Source organism: Habropoda laboriosa, unplaced genomic scaffold, assembly GCF_001263275.1.
Source record: "Habropoda laboriosa isolate 0110345459 unplaced genomic scaffold, ASM126327v1 scaffold68, whole genome shotgun sequence".
Classification (NCBI taxonomy): Eukaryota; Metazoa; Arthropoda; class Insecta; order Hymenoptera; family Apidae; genus Habropoda; species Habropoda laboriosa.
Window position 1 is genome coordinate 165,551 of NW_017100195.1, and position 22,894 is coordinate 188,444.

The window sequence follows — 22,894 nt, forward strand, 5'->3', positions numbered from 1 at the left end:
ATCGGCTGAAACTTGAAGTAAACTGTATTTGCGCGTAAATTAATCGATTAATTAATTAGCTCGAGAGCACTCCGGGATTAATTTGCCAGAGGGGAGAGGATGACTGTGTGCGAGAGTAGAATTTTATCGTTAGACACTAAACTAAACTCCCAATTCTACTACTATGTTAGTATTAAAATAATAATAATTATAGTTATCAATTTCCCGGTGTTCTTCATTTTTCTCTACTTTTTCTATCGTCGGAATACCACTTTTGTTATTCAGGAATAATCTGAAAATTCAATTAGCATCTGTTCTCTCGACGTGGAATATTTTTCATTTCGTCGTTTACAATGGAAAATTTTCGTTCGTTGTACTTCGACCGAATGACAAGGTAAAAAATCCTCTGGAGGAGATTTTCGTCTTTATTTCATTCTTATTATACGAATATTTGATATATGATAGACGCAGAGGTGCAATATGCCTGTGCATCGATGCGGCGGTGAAAGAGGAAGCTACAAAAAGACAGGAAAATTAGTGAGGAAAAATCGACTTCGCGAAACTGCGAATCTTGGAGCCGGAACTGGCGCGGAAGTCGTTGGTTACACGAAAGAATGAAGGTAATAAAATAGCACGAGTAATCGATCTCTCGTATCAGAGGAAAAACCACAACGTTGTTTCGTTTTTCGTATATAAAGAATAGAATACGAGCCGCGGAGCAAATGAAAAGTTGTAAATAACGGGTTGAGAAATTGTATTTGGTAATTTGTTGCTTAGCGGTGACGAATTTTTTATTTAAAGTACGAAGAACAGGGAGAAAATGCATACTTATATCTAACGACTAAACTAAGTTAGAAAGTACAGCAACTTTTTCTATTATTTAAAAATATCAACTCTGGGTACGTTTAATATTCGTTATATAAAGTTAGTATAGCGAAATTTTCATTGGGATTTCTGTTAATAAAATTATAAATTTTAGTGTAAATGAAAATTAACATGCTTCTTTCGCTAAATAATATTTGCACAAGTTCCAAATAAATGTTTCTCTATTTCGTACATTCTTGGGATATTTAGACTTGCTCGTTGGATCGGAGAATAAATTAGAACAATTAAATTCAAATTCAAATATTGCTACATTCGATCAGTTCTTTGTTGAATAATTCTCACCATTCTAAAGGTGCGTATCCGTTTGTTGCATATCCGCTTATCGTATCACCATTGCGTATCAATTTTGAGGAGCATGCGTTGCATCGTTGCGTATCAAAATGTGATTAAGATACGCAACGATAAGGCGATACGCAGATATGCAACAAAAATTAAGATGTGTCACATTTTGATACGCAGCAATGCAACGCATGCTCGTCAAAATTGATACGCAACGATGAGACGATACGCAGTGCAACAAAAATTAAGATGTGTCACATTTCGATACGCAACAGTGCAACGCATGCTCGTCAAAATTGATACGCAAAGGTGATACGCAACGATGAGACGATACGCAGATATGCAACAAAAATTAAGATGTGTCACATTTCGATACGCAACAGTGCAACGCATGTCAAAATCGTCAAAATTGATACGCAACGATGATACGCACCCTAAAATTTCCCTAAAACTTGAGTATCACAGAATTTCAAAGAACTTTTACCACATTACGTTATGAAAAATTTTCAAAACTCATAACACGAGTTCATATTCCTCAAAAAATTAATATTACTTTCTTTCCTACGTTAAATATTCCTTACTTATTAACTTCTTTGCATAATAAGCGTTTCCCTCGCAATATTTCCACATTGCACGTTGAAAACGATTAATCAAAAGTAATTTATTGCGGAGCAGTCGTCGATATCTGAATAGCCATTGCTGAAGAACCTATCAGCGGCAAACTAAACAGCAGAAAGAACAATAACCGTTACGATTGCACCTCCGCGCCAGGAATTGTCAACATTTGCCGAAAGAAAGATCGATTAATAATGTATTAAACTACCGGGGTAATGTTTATCAATTCCTAGAGGCATCTCGACCTCGATATCTCTCCAGTGTCAATATTTATTTTGGCTTCTCGGCAATTAAGCGACAGCCGATGGGTTTTATAAGCCTTCGACTGTGGCTGCGCAATTTTCATTCATAACTCCGGACAACATTTAACACGATCGTATCGGCTGTACGTGATAAACGAGAGATCGATTCGCTGGTATATATAACTTTTGTTTATCTGAATCTGATTTATATGTGGAATTTTTTGCGGATTTTTAGTTTAGCAATCGAACGGTGATTAGAACAAAGTGTGATTTAAAAAAAAAATGTTTTTAATTATTTATCCTTTGATTTATTTTTAATGCTTCTTTATTTTTATCAGTGGAAAATGGGCTGATAGAGTAATTATACGAATTGGAGAAATTGGTTTAATTAGTAGAATTAATAATTGATTACGAAAATAATTAAACGTAGCTTTGCTTGTTTATTTCACTTATTTCCATTTATACTCGATCAATTTAAGAAGCATAAGTAAAACATTCACATGAAAACGTTAAAACAGATTATCTTCGTCGATTTCTAATTTTCATTTTTCGTCATAATCATTTTTGTGAAATATCATTGTCGATCTTTTTCATTTCCTCGAGAATCAGGGAAAAAAATAAGAAAATGTTCTTTACATTTTGAAGATCATGATCAACGAATAGACGTGAAAAATGAATATTGCACCGTGTCTCTTTCTTGGCTGCAAATTAATTTAGACACTTTACGCGGTGAAATTTATCGCATCCACGTTATTTAACATGTTAAAGAAGTATAAATCGCGGTGGATCCATGGATGAGCGGTTCTATACGATAGTCTCGTATTTTAGATCGGTGTCTTCCCAACTTTTCCCTCTTGTAAGGGGACCCTTAAAATAAGTTTTCATATCCCAGGAAACCCCTTAGTTACGAAAACACGTGTAGACCGGGGAAATTTTATAACTTAGGTCGAAACTATGGCAGTGAATTTTAAAGATCCATGCAGATTGCATCAATATCGAACGCGACTGAATAAAACTTCTCGCTGTAATTTAAAGTTGCGCGCGACATTATGTTGCGTTTCTCCTCAGATTTTCTTGAAAAAAAGTATTCCAAGCTTTTTTCACGAATATTCTTTCGTATCTGTATCGTTCTGTATTTACCATCGTGAAACGTGAGACTTAGTATTGCAATAATAAAAGCCTATTTTTTCTCTCTTTTTAAGCAAACTTTCATTATTGAATTTATTTTGCAAATATCCAAATAAATTCCATAGGCGCTCGGAAAAATGTAAAAGTTTTTCAGATAAAACTGGTACTGCAAATAATCCTGAAATCTGAACCATCGACAATTTACGTCAGCGCGAAATTCTGTTCGTTTTTAAATCCATCGTGGGTCGTGAAATTATGTGGATGAAAACAAATGAAATCGTTCGTTTTCTTTTTCACTCTTTCGAACTTACTTTGAGTTTGAGTTAGTCTGTGAGAGTCTTGCGAGTAAATGTACCCTAACTATAATTAAAATGCGATGGCCTAAATTTACTACTGGGTAAAAGACGAGTTACTATTTAATTTCGTCCTGTTTTTTCTACACTCTTGAAATAACGCACTTTTAAAGAGCATATTTATTAAAGAAATCAAAGAAATCTCTTTAACAAAATATTTTTAAAATAACGAAACATACTCCGTGTTTCATATTGAATTTTCTTTGCGAAATTAAAGCTCGCACAATTTTCCATTCGAAATCTCAAAACTTGTAGTTTGCTCGAAAAAATCGTCATAGGCAAAATATCGCAAATTAACGGAAATTAAAATTACTAATATGAGTAGATATTCGCCAAAATATTTGAGAAAAATCTCTTTTAAAGAAATGAAAGAATTCTCTTTGAAAATATATTTCAAATATAATCAAATTTCCTCTGTCCTAGGCGAAATTTCGCAGATCGACGAAACCTAAAACTGCTAAGACTTTCGTTCGCGAAAATATTTGTGGAAAATTCGCGAATGAAGCGCGGAACGTAGCAAAGGTTCGGTGAAATCGCACGATTATTGCGCGCGCTGCAATTTTCGCGTTTGCAATATGTCGACTCTGTCCTCCGCTGCGATTATTTTCCTTCGACGCGCAAATAATCGACGCAACGTTTCCTCCGCTGCCGTGAGAGACGGATATAAACCTTTCGAAAAAAAGCCGTTTATCGTGCTTTCGCGTGATTTAGGGCCGGTTTAAAAAGTGTGAGCATTTTTCCAGACGGTGCGTCGCTTTTGTTCGAGAGCTACAAGAGCCTCTTTGCTCTCTCTTTCTCTTTCTCCGTGAATTCTTCGTCTTTTCGATATTTCCATGTTGCAAAAATCATTTCGCCAATGAAACAGAAAAATTGATCGAAACAGGCAAGCCTTTTACGATTGTGAAACGATAGAAAATTGAAGTTCGTATGTTCAGTAGTTGCAGAAGTAATGAATTCCTTTGTCAAGGTGGTTTTTCAGAGGAGATTAAATACACAATCGTAGGAGTTGAAAAGAATTTGTTCATTGTTCAAGTGGTGTTTGAAAAAGCTGTGAATTTAATTTGAACACAGTAGAAGATTTCATTGCACCTTTTTATTAATTCGAAATAGTAACATTTGAAATATTTGAATGAATGTTTCGCGGTACAAAGGTACAGTAGAACCTCGATTATTAGATTAATAGAAAATTTAGTTAACGGTGAGCAGTTGAAAGATATTGGAAAATAAAAATAGAGACTAAAGAAAATTTCTAAAATTTTCGTTTCGTTTAATATTAATATTTGTAAAATATTTCAAAGTAAACGATCTTCTTTCAGGCAAAACCAGAATTATTCAATTATCCAAAAAGTGTGTGTCATGATTGCTAAATTCTTTTTTAATAATATTTATAAAATATTTCAATGCAAAAACGATCTTCCTTCGTGCAAAAGCAGAATTTTTCAATTATCCAAAAAGCGTGTCCATGAATAGTTTATAGATAATCAAACTTCTACTGTACAGAGTTGGGATTTATTAATTAATCTTTAGTTGACAATCGGTGACAATCGTTTAATTACATCTATGACTGAATTATATACATATACAACGAAAACAACGCATTATACAATAGACTATACATAATAAAATATAGAAAACTAGAAATAAACACGTAATACTATACAAAACTTATACATAATATGTATATATAAAACAACATTTGACATATCAACATTGAAAAATATACAATATATTTTGTTTTTTATCCCTGAGGTACAATTAACGTTTTTATTAAACCATCAAAAAACATGTGACTTCGATAGTTCGATCTACTAAAATGTAAATTATTAAGCGTTTTCACGTGTATACGTACACTCGCGTTCATAAATATTAGGACACTCGTTGAATATGAAGCTGAACATTCGTTAAAAAATTATTAACATCCTGAAAAAAATGATTATAGAATCATTTCTGAAATCTCTGAATGAATAAAACTCTTAAATGTGATTCCATTTAAATATTTTTGAAATTATTTCCATAAAAGTAATAGTTATTTCATTCAGCTATTAGAGTTACTTCCATTTAAAAATAAAGCCCTGGTAGTGTGTCATTAATTATGCCACACCAAACGTTGACACAAAATTGAGTTTAAAAATGATTTTTATAACACAAAAACAGTTATAATTATTAATTTAAAAAAAAAAATCGTGATATCGTCATTACGCGAAAACCATTGCAAATTAAAAAAATCTATTCAAGCCATTCTATTGTATAAAAAAAGTAATGAAACTTTGTCCTCTTCTATTTTTTTCATAGATCTGTCATTTAACGAAAATTAAGGAAAACGTTGGAAACTACCGTAGCGTGAACATTCTCTACATCTCGGCTGATATATGACACTAATTTCGACGAAGAAGTGTAACTTAAATCGTATTACATTTTCCGCGCAATCATAATAGGTGTCCTAATACCTACGAACGGCGGTGTACATTTTCTAAAAAGTTTCACGAGGCAGGAGAACGGAGGAGATTGCAAACGGCAAAGGGTGCATTTTTGTCTGTACTCCGTTCAAAATGAGAGTAACCTCGCTTCGCGCATGGGACGTGCCTAAGGCAGGACCAGAACCACTAGAACGGCCGAACCCCCACTTAACCACCTACGTTTTTCTCCGTTTTACCCTCGGCTACGCTCTCTGTCTATGCGCAGAACGGACGAGAATCGGTCCGAGAGCGAGGTTACTCTCATTTTGGCCAGAACCACTAGAACGGCCGAACCCCCACTTAACCACCTACGTTTTTCTCCGTCTTACCCTCGGCTACGCTCTCTGTCTATGCGCAGAACGGACGAGAATCGGTCCGAGAGCGAGGTTACTCTCATTTTGAACGACGTATACTCTTTTTTACGCAGCGTCCGGCTGACACCGCTTGTCTGAAATATTCACGCGAATTTCCGCCGCTGCTGGCCAGCGAAACGTGAAATTGTCGTAGCTTAAACGTGCTAAAACGTAGCTAAAAACGTAGTTTAGCGCGTTCGTTATTAACTGTAACCGCGCGAAGAGAACGCCGGTTTCGGTGCAAAATGAAAATTTCACAAGTTCGAACTTTCGCTTCATCTTCGTCTACGTTAATCGGTGTCTCCATTCGCGTTAACCCTTTCGTGACCAGTGGAACACTTGTCTCGCTTGAGTATTTGAATGGAAGTCGATCGGTAAATTAATCAGACATTCTTGAAAATCTTTTTTACGCAGCGTCCGGCTGACACCGCTTGTCTGAAATATTCACGCGAATTTCCGCCGCTGCTGGCCAGCGAAACGTGAAATTGTCGTAGCTTAAACGTGCTAAAACGTAGCTAAAAACGTAGTTTAGCGCGTTCGTTATTAACTGTAACCGCGCGAAGAGAACGCCGGTTTCGGTGCAAAATGAAAATTTCACAAGTTCGAACTTTCGCTTCATCTTCGTCTACGTTAATCGGTGTTTCCATTCGCGTTAACCCTTTCATGATCAGTGGAGCACTTGTCTCGCTTGAGTATTTGAATGGAAGTCGATCGGTAAATTAATCAGACATTCTTGAAAAAAAGATAATTCGATCGCGAAAGGGTTAAACAGGGAAGAATCGTAAAATTAGCATTCGAACTTTTCGCTTTGTCGCAGTGAAGCAAATTATGTGGATGTGTTTTCGAGTCTAAATTTAACATTTATACGTGAAAGTTGTTTCAATTGATACGACAGGTGTTTAAATATTTTGGACAAATTAAGAAAATTACGAAGTGAAGTTTTCGTTTCAATGGCGTATTACACTTTGTTACGTAGAATTTTGTTATCAGTCTAAGAAATTTAACAGAAATTCTTAGCATATTTCATAAAATACACTTTACATAGATGATTTTTTCTTCAACAATCGAAAGTAATTATAGAACAGTGGTTAACCCTTCGTGTCGCACTTCAGTACTCGAATGGAAATTCACTCGTTGAAACATTACGGACTAGATAAATAAAAAATTCTTTAACCAGAAAGAGAAACCTCGTATGAAAATGATTCCAATTCTCGTGAAAAAATCAGCATTTTTTTTTACACAGCAAATTTATAGCTCGTTGTATGATTTCGATTAAAAATTCTACATCTGCCGCTTTCATTTTCTCCGTCTGGCCGCTTTAAAAACGCATCGCACAGAAGCTTTAAAAACGGTTAGCAAACGTGGCAGTGAGGTAAAGTGGCATTTTCACGACAGTGCAGAGGAAAAGTAGAAGCGAGGCTAATTCGTACCAATTTTCGAAAAGAAGTCTACATTCAACTACATCTCCGAAATTCTCTAACGCAAAAAATCTCAATCGCTTTTTTTTTTATCTACTCTATTCGAAAAATTCCAGGACGAATCGAACGAGACACAAATTATTTGTTGATCAAACGATAAAAAGGATCCACATTTCTTGAAACTCGATTTCTATCGCGAGTTTTAGCTCGTTAAACAAAATTTACTTTATCGCCTCGATTAAACCGAAAACAGCATCTCCACGGTGGAAGTTTCATTCTGGAAAACAGGAAAAGGTCGCGCGAGTTCTCCTTTAGTCGAGTTTTTCTACCAAAAAGTCGCGAACAAGCATCGAAATGTGTTATGCTGCAAAAGCTGTTCTCCCATAAATTCAACCCGTTTTTTTCGTACAAATCGAATCACACAAACACCTCGTGACACGCAAGTAGTATTGTTTATCGACCGTTTGACCAGTCGATAGGATAATTCTTTGTGTACAATACCGCGATAATCGAAGAACGAGTTTGTCGTGGAACTTTTCGAACACGGTAGCGCACACTTTGCTACATACTGTACTGGCGAATGTACAAAGCGAAGAAATGCTAGTAGAGGAACGACAAACAGCAATAATCCTAAAAGTGAGAGAAGTAAGTAGTATTAAACGGTAAAACAACAAAAATATATTCGTTCACGTTACGAATGTTAATCACACCGGAGACTATTCCGTGTGATCTTTGTTCAAGGTGTTCCGCTAACAGCGAAGCTGCACGTTAAAGTGCTGTTACTGGCGCATTTTTTCATTTTACACGGATCGTGAATCGTCGATGTCCCCTTACTGTCGGACTTCTTCTTCGTGTCGAATCCGAGCCGTTTCTTCAACGCCTGATGAACGCGACGCTTCATCACGAACAAGAGAAATATCAGAAGTCCTTGAAGACAATTTATACCGTCCGTCGCGTAGAATAACTCCTCCCGCCAGTTGTAATTGCTGTACCGATTCACGAAAGACGAGACGATCTCCGCGATCCAGGATATACCCATGACGACGAACAGCTTCACGTTCATGATGAACCTGGGTCGATCGGAGAAACACGTTAGAAAGGGTTAATGTTGAGAGTAGGGATTTTACTGCTGCGAAGATTTACGGATATCGGAATTTTGGGTATCCGAGTGCTCGGGTCAGTTTTGACCCGAATATCCGAGCATCCGAGTGCTCGGGTCAATTATGACCCGAGTATCTGAGTACTTGGGTCAATTTTGACCCGAATATCCGAGTACTCGGATTGATTTTGACGCGAATATCCGAGTATCTGAGTGCTCGGGTCAATTTTGACCCGAGTATCTGAGTGCTCGGGTCAATTTTGACCCGAATATCCGAGTGCTCGGGTCAATTTTGACCCGAATATCCGAGTACTCGGTTCAGTTTTGATGCAAAAATTATGTTTCGCGTCTGCGACGCAACACCAGGGTTAAATGAAGGGAAGGAAATGACATATTTCGCGCGAGATAATAGAGACTAATTGAATTAGTTTGGTGATTTTGAAAGGACGGTAAACGGTAGATTATGGTTTAGATGTACGTCAGATTTCACTTTGACCTGGTGTTTAGGTAACAGTCGATAAACTTACTTAGTTTTGTCAGCGTGAAATCGTCTGCTCCTAGGATCCAATGGGTCGACAACCCTGCTTATCTCGGCTTTCACCTTGCTACACTGCTCTGCCGTGAGAATAAAGAACACCACGTTCGTTGTCAGCTGGACCGCAACCGGCACCGTGAAGAAAACCATTTCACCGAAGAAACCCGGCAAAGCTGCAAAACGCCAACGTAAATTCGTAAATGAATCGAGCGACAATCGATACTTTATTACACCTGAAATAGACAACTTTTCGATTATATCGGATACTTTCGTTGATTCTCGTTTATTACTCGCACTCTCTCAACATTCAGGATCTGCCTACCGATTTTTTTTTTTCAGTTACACTTTCAGTTTTAATATGTATAATATAAAATTCAGTAAAATTTCTTCGCGAAAAAATATTTAAAAGATATCAAACACTTCTCCCTTTCTATCGCAGAGCAACGATATCGAATAAATTTAACATAATCTAATTCATCCAGTAACAAATTTTCGAAAAATGTACGATAGAAAATTTTCAGAATATTTTCAACATCGATCAGAATTTAATCGTTCCACTTTCGAGTGAAATATCCGAGGATTTTTCGTTAGAAAAAAAAGGGTTAAGTAACTCTCGCGACTCGACCTTGGTTCCAATAAACTCTCGCCTCGCTATTCAGACAGCGAAAACAACAATGAACGAAAGAAAGAAAGGAATGGAGAAAGGGGAACGAAATAGCCGCGGAACATTTGTATTATAAAAAACTTGGTCTCCAGTCGTCTTTAACGAGCTGCCTTTCTTAAAGCTGAATCTCGTGCAAAACCATTGTCTACCAACACGGACTAATTAGTGTAATTAGTTGAATGGCCGACACTCGTTTAGCGAAACCGGCGAAGAAACGTTACGTGAAGTGAAAAGCATCGAGAGGACACGGTTCATCGTGGCCGAAATATAACCCCGGTCTTTTGTTAACCCTTTTGCAAATTACAATAATTAAAGTATAGACTGGATTGAAAGAGCACAAAAGGGCAGAGAGTATTCTGTGAGCTTGTGTACTTTGCGTTGGTAAATTCGAAATTTTTATTTCGTCACGTTGCTAATTTTGTTACACGGTGAATTTTTCACTGTAGAAATGACTTTTGCGCACAGATAAAGGGAAATCTGAAAAATCATTATTTTTACCTAAATACGATCCTCTATGGATCCTATTTATGCTTTAAAAAATCTGTCAATTTTGCAGATTATTTTAAGAATTCATTTTTTAACATTTTTCTTCTTTTCACAAAATCGTGAATTTAAATTTTGTCATCTACTTGTTGAAGACTGAAATTACAGTGAATTCTTCGATATGCAGTTCCAGTGGTGGAATGTTACAAACGTAACATAAGGTTTTCGTGAGAAAAAGCTTTAATCGACAACTGCAAAGTAGCAAAAGCGAATATACGACTGTTTTGTTGTACGCTAAATATTTGCGTACTCTACGCTCTGTCGCCCTAAACTGCGCCATTGTCTCTAAAACATCACCCTTAAGAACTCACCCCTGTTCATGTACAAACGCATACATCGAAAAGTCGCCACTCAGTCACTTTGTCGTGTAGACACATTTCCTAACTTTTCAAGTGTCGCTGTTACTTCTAGAGCATGGAAGCTTTAACGCTGCTGAACGTGTTATTTATTTCCAAGTTTTTCTGCGACGACAACTTCCTCGATACGTAAAGAATAGCAACGTAACGCGTTTTCGAATTTGCTGCTGTTGAAGTGTAACATGTCTGAAGTACACTTGCTTTAAGATTGTGTAAATTAGAGAATTTTGCTCCTTACAGGAAGGTTGTGAGTGGGAAATTTCCGAAAACTGAGATAAAAACGCCAGAACTATGTTAGAGCGATCCTAGCGTAAAGAAGAAACAGTAAACTTTTGATGTTTTTTTAAATCGGTTTTCAATGCCTTTAAAATCTTCATTTTTTACATTTCATTTGTATTGTAGGAACCTAGGAAAAAATATCGAGGGACCCCAACGGGAATCGAACCCGGGACCTTCGGCTTAGCAAGCCGAGGCTTTGCGCACTACGCCAACCACTCCCTCTATATTCTCCCTTCGAGGTTTCCTATTTGGGTATGGAGGCCCCGATGCTACAGTATTATACATAGATATACACCAGCTTCCTGAATAATAATTGCATAATAGTTACGTGTGTACAATTCCTTGTATTCTTATAAATCTTTTCAGATCTCTCTGTTTTTTCCCTTTCCCTGAAAATTCTACTTGTCCTTGTATTTTTATAAATCTTGTATCTTCTTTAATGGCCATCGTTGATCTCGAGTTTTAATTAATTTTTTAGAACGATAAATGTCACCTGAAAACTAGGTGCTTTTTTGCAAAATGGTAAATACATTAATACTAATAATTCAATAATAAATAATGCCAAAAGTAACATCGAAATTACGCGAAATACCGTAGATATCCCTTGTAAGAAAAGCTCATCTGAATATGTTACATTTGCATGCCGAACTGAGACTCCATCAGTAGTAGGAAGTGAAAAAAAGCATCCACGGAAGGAAAATATTTTCTACCCTCTGCCCGGGGTTGTACTTTCGAGCTTTTACTTCCACGAAATCCGGCAGATAATATCATTTCTCCGCGAGAGAGCAAATTTTTCCTCGGAAGAAGAAGATCCCTGTGATACCGAGAATATAATACCGGGGGAAAATATTACGGAAGTGTTCCGCGTTAATTCAATATTTGATTTGAAAAAGCGCGAAATCCGTGGCCGCAATTTGTGCCGGTAGCAGACGGTAATCCTGAGGGAGCTCGCAGGTTGTTCTTTTAACAGGACTCTCCGCATTATATCGCTTTAATTCCGGAAATTTAAGCGTACCCGTGGGAAGAGGAGAAAAGAGCACGATTCTCCCACGAATACTCCGGTAAAAATTCGCGTTGCCTGACGCGTGTACCCTTTTCCATCCTCGCTTAAGAAGGACCTGTTATCTTTCGCAAACAGAGTAATTAGTCGAGCGTGTATATGTCTGGTGATATTTTGTCGGGAACGCGACTATTCCGGAGAATTGCCAACGTGAAAAAGCGAGAGGAAATACGTGTAGGGGAGAGTCGTGCGGTACCGGCCACTCTAAGTTGTTGTACTATAACTTGGGCTAATATTGGTAAAGATGAAATTTCAAAAAATTAATTTGTAGTGCAAAGGGTGCTTAATAAAAGGGGACAAATGGTTTTTCTTAAATTTTCTCATAAAGCTAAATAATTGGTAGAAATAAAAAAGTTGTAATTTGCAGCGAAGGAAAAATTGTCGTACAGTACCGGCCAGCTACTTAGTTGGTAGATTTGAAGGTCTAAGTAATAAATAATGTTAGTAAAAATCACGTCTACGAATATCACAGGTAAAGTGATCGATATTTTCTTGATCCGTACACTCGACGTGAGCCCAACCATTGCAGCTATGAAAAATAACTTTTTGTCGTGCGGAACAACGTCTTAGAACTCTGGTAATACTGAAGAATAAAGAACGTCGCCGGAATACGTTGCTCAGGGCTATAGTATTTACTTGTTTTTCCATCGATAGCGCAGTCAACTAACGGTATAAGCGAGATCTAGCTTTGGCCGGTACTGCACGACTCTCCCCTGTATTAATCGTTAAATTACGAATAAATCGTTTTAATCATTGCTTTAAAAGAGGAGGAAAGGAAATCTGAATAGAGTATGAAATGTAAATTAGCTTCTGTGAATATTCTGTTCTTAATTTGAAGCGGGCATGATTAATAAATTATTATGACAAGTTAAATATTAAGTTTAGTTTCTAGTTCTTTTACAATACTGAGAATATTATTTTAAAAAACAAGGATTTATTTCATGTCTAATTTATGTTAAAGTCTACCGAATATCTGTTATTACTTTTTTCCTGAAATTTTCTTCTCTGGCATTTTCTGATAGTGGAACAGATAATTCGCCCAAGATTCAACTTCGTTTCAATGGAATCATTAGACACTGTTCTGTCAAGTTCGACGAAACTTGAGGTGTTTAATCGATGGCCATCAGACTTCGTAAAGTCTGTCTAGAAAAGCGGAAAGTTTTATGAAATTGATGAGGAATCTGTATTTTCTCGTCCTAACTAGACGATTTTTAGACCACTCGGAGAAACTCTAATTGTAGCACGCGATCACGATGCTTGGCGTTGTTATACCAACTCGAACTTCTCTGTGTCATTAAAACTATCTAACGTGACAATAATAAATCAAAATAATTATGAGAAATATGAAACTTCAAAGACAGGAATGTTATATTCTAGTAGAAGCAATTGATCAATTGTTATCGCAATACCTTCATAAAAGCAGAAAATGCAATAAAAGTTTCTCGAATGAAGTAATGAATTTTCTTTAATTTAAATCGACGTAAAAATTTTGCAAATCGTTATCAATTTGAATGAATTTCGTTGGAAACAGAAAAATTAATTCGTTAGAAAAGGCTTACTAAATTAAATAAGAAATAATTTTATTTCATTTTATTCTTATCCCCAAATTTAATTTCAAGAGATAACAAATAACGGAAATATTGAAAAATTTGCAAATATTTGTCGCACAGTTTTAAGAAATAAATTTAAAAACAACAATATTCAGAGTTCTTGAAGCACACAATGTTGCCTAGGAGTCGCTTGAATATTCCCCCGAGTCCTGGCCCTAGAAGTTTACTACCAGCTACATCACTATGTCTCCTCCTCTCCCTGTCTCCACTACTTGCCACGTTCAAACTTGCTTACCAACCAAGACGAAAACCAGATTTCCTATACTCATTGTCAGACACACACTCCCCGATAGAATAGAAATTCTAGTAGTTTCACGGTTACTCAATTTAATTCTAATTATTGATATTCACTCGGTAATTCTCGATAACAGGACACGAATATCCGTGTAACTTCTTCGCTTCGAAAGAAACATACAGGGTGTCTCGTCTAAGTTTATCGTTTGAAATAGTTGTGCTGTATTTAAAATTTCATCGAAATATCTTCGACAAAAATTTTCGAATTTTATGGAGACGGTAATGTAGTAATAATAATTTTATTCTGTTGGGAGGGATTAATGAAATGCGAGAGTAGCTTCGTTTTTTAAACGGAATTCTATTTTTTTTTATCGGTACCTGATAGCCACTTTAACCCTTTCGTGATAGAATAATTTTTTTGAAGAATTTTCACGTCTGTAACGGATATCAAATTGAAATGAATTTTTGTTTGAGCACTCAAGTGGGACATGTTCGTATTCAAGTCACGAAAGGGTTAAAAACGAATTGAACGATCTACCGTGTATCAAAAATCACCTATAACATAGAATTTCTTTGGAAATTATTCTTCGAATGGACTGATGTCTGTCGAGTGCAAAGCATTAAACACAATAGAAATATCTATTTTAACACGTTAAGCGCGGCGTCAGTCCCCGGGGACTGACAGTGAACTTTTGGTTTGGGTGGCGCCGGTCCGTGGGACCGGCAGTATCATGTTTAAAAAATAAATGTTACGTACGTCTCCTTCTTTTTTTTTGCAATTTATGAACACTTCTTCTATCAACCCGGATTGGTATTTCTTCGTCTGAATGCCGTGCGAGCGCATTTGTTATCTTCTGTTCATACACTATAACCGAACAGCTCGCGAAGTGATCGCCGCTGTGTGCCGCCTGAACGGGAAGCAGAGCGAAATCGGCTCCGCGCTCAACGTGTTAAGCAGAAAAGTGAAATGAAACGCATATCTTCTCGCCTCGTGCACCATTTTTCAATCTACGCGAAAAAGGATTGCTTCACAGTTTTGCCGAACTTATCGTGGACAAATGTTGGCAAAGTCGCGTTCAATTCACAGGAGATCGAGGTGAAGTGTCCAGATCGGCGTTGTTAAAACGAATCGAGGCGCAAACTGTCGAATTGCCATAGAAAAGCCATGAGCTCTTTTTCAATCGTACATCCCCCGAATAAACGTATCGATTGAACGGGGTAACACGCGATTTATCACGGTGAATACAAGGCTTATCGTTTCCAGTCGATAACTCACTTGAGAACCAGCAGGTTGTCGTGCCGAAATCAGGCCGCAGATTTTGCGGTAGAAAATCGAGCTGGTCGCTGAGGATGCCGAAGAGGGTGATGAATATAGGCAGGCCCCATGCGTATAAACAGTACAACAAGAATTTCTTGTTGTGGCTACGGCTCCTGGTTATGTTGCCTTGTAACCTCCTGGGAAAAAGAGATATCGTTTGCTTTGTGAAGAATCTGCGGTAGCTTCAAATGCTTCACATTCCTCTCTCTCTTTCTCTCTTTTTTGAGAGAAAAATATTTCGTTAGTATAAACCAGGAAAAAGAGACGTCGTTTGCTTTGCAAGAGATCTACAATAGCTTCAAATGTTTCAAAATTTCCCTCTCTTTCTCTTTTTTTAATAGAAAAATATATTGTTGGTACAAATTACAAGAAGTTTGAAATTTCTCTCTCTCTTTCTCTTTTTTTCATACAAAAATATTTTCAGTATAAATTAGAAAAAATTCGACATTTCACTCTCTCTCTTTTAATACAAAAATATTTCGTTAGTATAAATAAGGGAAAAGAGATATAGTTTGTAAAGAATCTTCCAGTAGCTTGAAATGCTTGACGTTTCTCTCGGCAAAGTAGAAAAAGATATGTTCGTGTAAAATAGAAAAAGAACATATTCGTGAAAGGAAGAAGTGGGAACGGGTGAAAATTAAGAAAATGTAAAATCGGTTTAGCATGAAAATCGAGATTTTACAAGTGAGAACGTAGCTGCAGCTTGTGACACGCTATTCTTCTAACTTCGCTGAACCTACATAGGAATCGTACGTTATCCGAAGCCTTGAAATCATAATTAGTTGTATAATGCTAATTCTACGTACAGCTCTGTCTGCGTTGAGGAAGTATTCTTGAATTACACAGTTATTTGCATAATACAATTCCTATCAACTATAATATGAAACTTATCCTTTCAAAATCAAGACCATCGCAACGTTACCGATGAAAACAGCTAAATCGTTAATTGTCTACACGTGTATAATAACTAATTTCCTGAAACGAAATATTCGTACTCGATAAAATTAAAGAAAGATAAATAACACAAGTGTTGGGAAATCATTTGGAGATGGATTTTCTACATCTTCGCGGTAATTCACAGAAAGAAGAGAGTGAAATTTGAAGTTTTAGCGAGCAAATGGTGTTGATGAACCCACGTATCGTTAGCGAAAAGTTTCCAGTTAGTACTAGCAGATGGTGATCTCGAGTTTAGTTACGCTTATAACTTCGCTCAAGGTTTGTGAAAAACAATCCAGCAACGGTAATAAACTAAAATTAGAGAGAAGGAGAACGCGGAGCGTTTAAACTATGCAACGAGAAATGCGTGTTAAGAGTATAATGGGGAAACTGTGATTACCGTGATATCGTTGTTCTATCTTCGAGCCGTTTAAAAATACATAACGAGATCAGAGACAGCATTCCGCGTGTCTTATCGTTGAAATTTCTTTCGAACGAACAAGCGTTACTTCAATATTCGATTAAAGCACAGTTTCACATGACTCGGTAACTGAAATGAATTATTCAAGTTCTAGAAGAACAGAAAATTTCAATCTCTTTAATTACAATTAATTTCACAAATTATCAAATTTAAAGAGACTGTGTGATAGCTGCATTGAAATGATTAAACCCTTGTTAGTGCAACCCTGATCTAAAACAGTTTATCCTGGAAGCTGGCTAAGAATATCTCTTACAAACATACAGACGTGCTTTTGTTTTTAATACTTAAGAGTTTGGTGAAAAAATTGCTGGGTGAAACCTCTAATTACGTCAAAGAATACATTGGAATGACGTAGATAGGGGAAAAAGTGTAGAAGAGATAATCATGCAGAACGGTCGATAAACTAACAATCAGTTTGAGGAAACGGCGAGACAGCGGGGAGAAGGTTTATTTGTAAGGAAGTTGAATGTTTGATGTGAAAACGATTCGGCTGATAAATGTTGCATTTCCACATTAATACGTATCGATGCTAGGGATCAAGAGAATCGAAGAACTGGTTTTCCTGGCATAAGAAGGAGGGACAAGTGAATTGGCCTCTTGAATTGTGGCATCAGTTTATTATTCATTATTCGTTGTCATTTACGAAGCATAAATTTCGCATGAAATTTTCGTCGTCGGATTGTTTTCTTATTGCATTATTGGTTTGGAAATAATAAAAATAGAAGGATAGAAAAATGAAATTCTATTGATATTCTTTAATTGACGGTGTACTGTATTATGCAATGTTGATGGCTGCAACGCAAGAGGTTTCTCTGTAGGATTAAACGGTATTTATGAATGAAAGTGTGAAAGGAGGATGAAGTGTTGGGAATGAAATTAATTTAGTAAAATGACGAGGAAACAATTTCACAATATCCAACGAGAAAAACAGAGGATGTTGAGGCGACCTTTCAAAACGATTCTCAGTTCACGTAGATCGACTTTCCCCGCGTATTTACAAATCCACCAGCAAGAATAGCAAGTTAGAAACACAAACGTTCGCGGCATGTGGCGGATGAGGGACTACATACGAGAACCTTCGATGAATCAAGATCTCCCGCGAAACAATTGGAAATCGATCGAACGAGGAGATTCAAATATAGTCCTGATCTAATTCGATGGAAAGACATCGGAAAAAAGGAATTGTAAGATTGCTAATTTAAAGGAGAATACCTCTTTTTACAGATATTCGAAAAGTTGCGTTTTTAATTTAAAAAAGTTACTGCCAACGGTAAATCAGCGTGTTCCTAATTTGTGTGCGTGTATATATTTTTTTTACATTTAATTAATTTAAATTCTATATTTAAAAAAGAATCTTTCTCAGGTTTACTTCAAAAAATGTTTACTTATTTATTTATTTCACTAATAAATATATAAAATATTCCAAGTAATTTTATTCAAGACAGTCGGACAAAATGAAGCACGAAACGTCCCATAAAACCAATGATAAGTCTCTTAAATAATCAATCAAACACCGAAGAGAACCAACTTGGAATATCGTCGATAAAAATCCCGTAATTTCACAACTCGGAGTCGCTTCGTTCCACGTAATGTATTTTATCCTCCCGCGAAGTGACAGCGCGAAATTAAATCAGAAGCCCGAGTACTATCTCAAAATTACAGTTGTGTAAAACCGAAAAAGGAAGGAAAAAAGGAGGAAAGAGGAGAGCAAAGAGATAAAAATAGGGAAAATGTAGCGAGGAAAGAGGAGGAAAATAAAAACGAGAGAAACCGTGACACTCCACTTTCTGCGATAGATCGTAATTGCGAGAACGAGACAGCTAATACCAGTAGTCACACTCGAAACCGGAAATTCACCGGTCGCAGTTACAAAGTTTACGCTAAACATCACGCTTGACGCGAGTTACGCCGCCATCGTAGTTTTAACAGCGTCCGGTGTAATTTGAAAATTAAATCTCGGTAAACATATTACCGCCGTGTGGACGAAAGCTAGTCTGGATTATTGTTGTTTTAATGTTGGAGAACGCAACGATACAGAGGAATTAGCAGTCCGAGAATAGGAATTAAGAACGTTTCGCGAATTGCGAGAAATTCTACCTTGCGATATTTTTGTACGTTTCAGATAAATGAGGATTTGTTGATAAATGTGTAATTTATTGTTTCTGTCATTTCTAACGTCGAATTTGTTAACTATGTGGAATTGGTTTAATAATAAGATGTGAGTGATGGCGTGAATGTAGTGAGTATATCGTATGATCTCGAGATTTGGTAAACGAGCGGATCATACAGGGTAACTGGGTGTAAAACAGGTGAAGCGCGTTGCTATTGATATCCGAGAGTACGTGAGAATTTATTGCGAGATATATTTAGAGAGGGACAATGAAATTATCATTATTTCTTTTTACGTGTGTATATAGTTATTGTTAAAAAATATATTGCTATTTAACTTATTAACCAGTGTTATACAACCACAAACTAGGTTTCTAAATCCTTGCGAAGCAAACGGGGCGTTCTAGCTTTGCTTGAAAGCTGAAAAATACGTGGAATTCGAAATATTTCAGAACACTCTGAAAAATGAAACGAAATGAAATTCACGAAGGTGAATCTATGGAACGGATGAAATAGTCGAAATTTTTTAGATGAAGATGCTTTTTGATTTCGAGTTTCGCGTTAGTCACTTTGTGTACTCTTCAATTTTAATATCTTTTCTATTTTCCTTCAAATCGACCAAAACCACGTCAAATTGATTGATTCGTCGACAGAAATTTTTCTGTGAAAATTTCATCTAGTTCGAAAGAATTGACGTGTTCGAGAGTGGAAACTTAAAGTCCTGGTAACGTCTTGCTAAATATCTTACCCGAATTAATTATCTTTTCTATTTTTCTCGATTTAAAGTCGACCGAAACCACGTGAAATTGATTTACTCTGCGATACAACATTTTTCAGAGAAAATTTAGTTGAGTTCGATGGAGGAAAAGAGGGAAAGAACGACAAAAGCTGGCGTATCTGAGGATGGAAATTTAAAGTGCTAGTAACGTCTTACCCAAATGTCCGCCATATATCGAAGCACATAACGTTCAACCAGGAGAAAGCTGACAGAAAAGCGAAGAGCATGGTGAATCCTGAAAATAGAAACAAATGATACGATTTAAATATTGCAGATTTAACCGTTTTACAGTTGTTTAGATTAACAACACAAGCTTTTTTTCTCACTTTTAACAGAGCAACGTTGAATTGTTTCGTATAGTTTTGTCGATTTTATCGGAATCGTTGAATCGGAGAAGTTTATGTACTTGTACAGATGTTATTTTTCGTATCGTGAACTTTTTATCTGTTTCAGATTGGGTAATTTTTCGAATGAGCTGTTTCGAACGCGTTTATCGGATTCAGGGGATTTTCGATTGATCGGATTTAGAATGGTTCCAAGCGTTTCTACTGGCTTTACAACAAACCTCCGTCGATATTTTCATTGGTAGGATTTTCATTCCTTTAATTTTGTTTTCTTCTAATGCGATTTCTGTTATTTCCTTGTTGGACTTCATTGGATCTGTACAGAATCGTAAATGTTCGATCTTTGTCCTGTAATTTTACAGATCTGTGATCACACAATATTTCTTTAATTTTTTATCTTTGTACTATATTATTTCAAATTAAATAGAGAAATTGTGTACTTTTTCCAGCTTCACTGAGATTTTTAATTTACAACAATAACAAAAGAGGGAAGCGTTCAAAAATAAATTTCACGTTGTAGTAGAATTTTATGGAATGAGGAGCTTTTTTTTTCAACAGGGTTTATTTTTCGTCTAAAAATTTATCTCCATGCAGCCGCTAAAGTTTATCGGACTTGGTTTTTTCAAACGAGCAGAATAAATAGTATAAATCGAGCCATCGAGCCTTGACGTCATATTTTTTGCAGGATCATTCTGAAAAATCAGTTTCTTGCGTTTCACAGAGGAGTTCGCTTGGAATACATCGAATTTAATGAAATTTCAACATGATCTTTCGAGAAATAACCAAAGATCGGTATAAAACAAGGAAAATTCTGAAAAATACGCATACAAACACCTAAACATAGTTAGTGCAAACAAATGGAATTCACCGACTGTATTTTATATTTGTAAATGCAAAATATAAATAGCCTTCACGCGAAACCGCGATAATAACTAAATAACGCAACGTTAAACGTTTTAAATAATTTCTAAATACATCATTCACAGAGAAAAGACGAAACGTAAACGTTATAATCGTTATAACATCTAAATAGAAATTTCATAATTAGCTAAAAGATTATTTCTTGCAGTATTATTCTTGCAAGAATATTCCATGTATATTAATAACGTTATAATAAACAGTAACATTATTTTATTTGATTAAAATGAAAAAATAAATCATTTCGTAACAAGTGTTAGCAATTAGGAGCATCATTTGTTCTAAATTTCATTGCAAGATTTACAAGAAAGTATTGCAATGAACAAACGTTGAATAAACTTTTCATTTGTATGAAAAGTTAGTTAACATAATAATTTTACCTATTTTTAATAATACGACCACAGGTGAACCTGATTTTTAATCTTCGCGAATTTTCTTTCACCACGAGAAAGTAGTAAGATCGTTAAAACGTAGTTATTTAACGAAGATAGATTATTTATAACAAAAATTGTGAGAATTAATAAATTAGATGGTATTATAACGTTAGGATAGAAAAACGGAAATTTCCTGCGAAATATAAACAATTTTCGGCGAAAAGGTAAACTGCCGCCCGACTTTATTAACGGCTTCGCTAATGACTTTGAGGTGAGGGTACCGCAGGTATATCGATGTCCCGCGAAATCATTCACCCTTTATACTGGGCCATAGACACTTCGCGGCAACTTAGTCTTAAAGGTTGTGAGATGTGAATAAGGTGGTCGAGGGCTACTAGCTAGCCTATGTCCACCATATACACACTCTACCTTCCTCTGAAACTTATACACTATAGAATTTCAATTACTACCTATTAGACAATATTTGTTTCTTTTTTTAAATCAAACTTTAACAATTACCGGTACCTGCTAGGCTCTTAATATCAGACTGTAAATACTCGACTTCGAACTTCGGTTTAGAAATAAAATAAAATTATTTTCCCGATCGGACTTTGAATATTCCACTTCGAATAAAATATTTCGAAATTGTTTCGAAGGTTTAGGGAACTCCACGTTCGAATTTTAGTAGTTGTTGTTCTTCAGACTTGTCGAGTAGGGCGTTGAAGTGAATTTGAGAGGTTTACCAATGAAAATTTTTGCGTTCCAGATATCTAGTAATTAAATACTTTGTTGTTACAGCTTAATAATCGATAATACGTACTTTTCTTTCAGCTATTGAAATTAATTTGAAATATTTCTGATATTTTCTCTGATATTGAATTTATTTGACGATTTGTTATTTTGTATACTAATAATTTACAGCTATCCAAGGAATTTGCATGAATTGCATGATTAAGTAGTTAGTTATTTTATTATTGTGAGCTGATTTGAAACAAAATTCTAACTTTACTATAGCTGTTTTTAATATATGACCACAGGTCAACCTGATTTTTAGTCCATACGAACTTAGTCTCACCATGAGAAAGTAATAAGATCGTTAAAACGTAGTTATTTATTGAAGAAAGTAGCAAAAATGTATAAATAATAATATGTAGTATTGTAACAAATTGTTGGAGATGTGAATTTATAATAAAAATTGTGAGAATTGATATATTGTACGGTATTGTAATATTATAATAGAATAGTGGAAATTTCCCGCGGAAAGAATCGGTGATCTCCCGCGAAAAATAATCGATTCCCGCGAAAAGTGGTCGATTTCTCGCGAAAAATGATCGATTCCCGCGAAAAGTGGTCGATTTCTCGCGAAAAATGATCGATTCCCGCGAAAAGTGGTCAGATTCCCGCGAAAAATGATCGATTCCCGCGAAAAGTTGTCAATCTCCCGCGAAAAATAACCGATTTCCCGCGAAAAGTGGTCGATTACCCGCGAAACGGTAAACTCCCGCCCAAATTTGCTAATGACTTTGCTAATGACTTTGGGGAGAGGGT

The 22,894-nt window shown here is 36.1% G+C and overlaps 1 protein-coding gene across 1 annotated transcript in view; it reads right to left on the reverse strand.

Annotated features, from left to right (window-relative positions):
• Positions 1-8,444: 8,444 nt before the first annotated feature.
• The window catches only part of LOC108570291 (G-protein coupled receptor Mth2-like), a 42,428-nt gene continuing 27,978 nt past the window's right edge, over positions 8,445-22,894 (reverse strand). The window contains exons 6-9 of the mRNA XM_017932130.1: positions 19,867-19,945; positions 15,365-15,543; positions 9,335-9,515; positions 8,445-8,778 (exon numbers count right to left, since the gene is read on the reverse strand). Of these exons, the coding sequence (XP_017787619.1) occupies positions 8,445-8,778; positions 9,335-9,515; positions 15,365-15,543; positions 19,867-19,945 (773 nt within the window). The remainder of the gene's footprint in view (positions 8,779-9,334; positions 9,516-15,364; positions 15,544-19,866; positions 19,946-22,894) is intronic.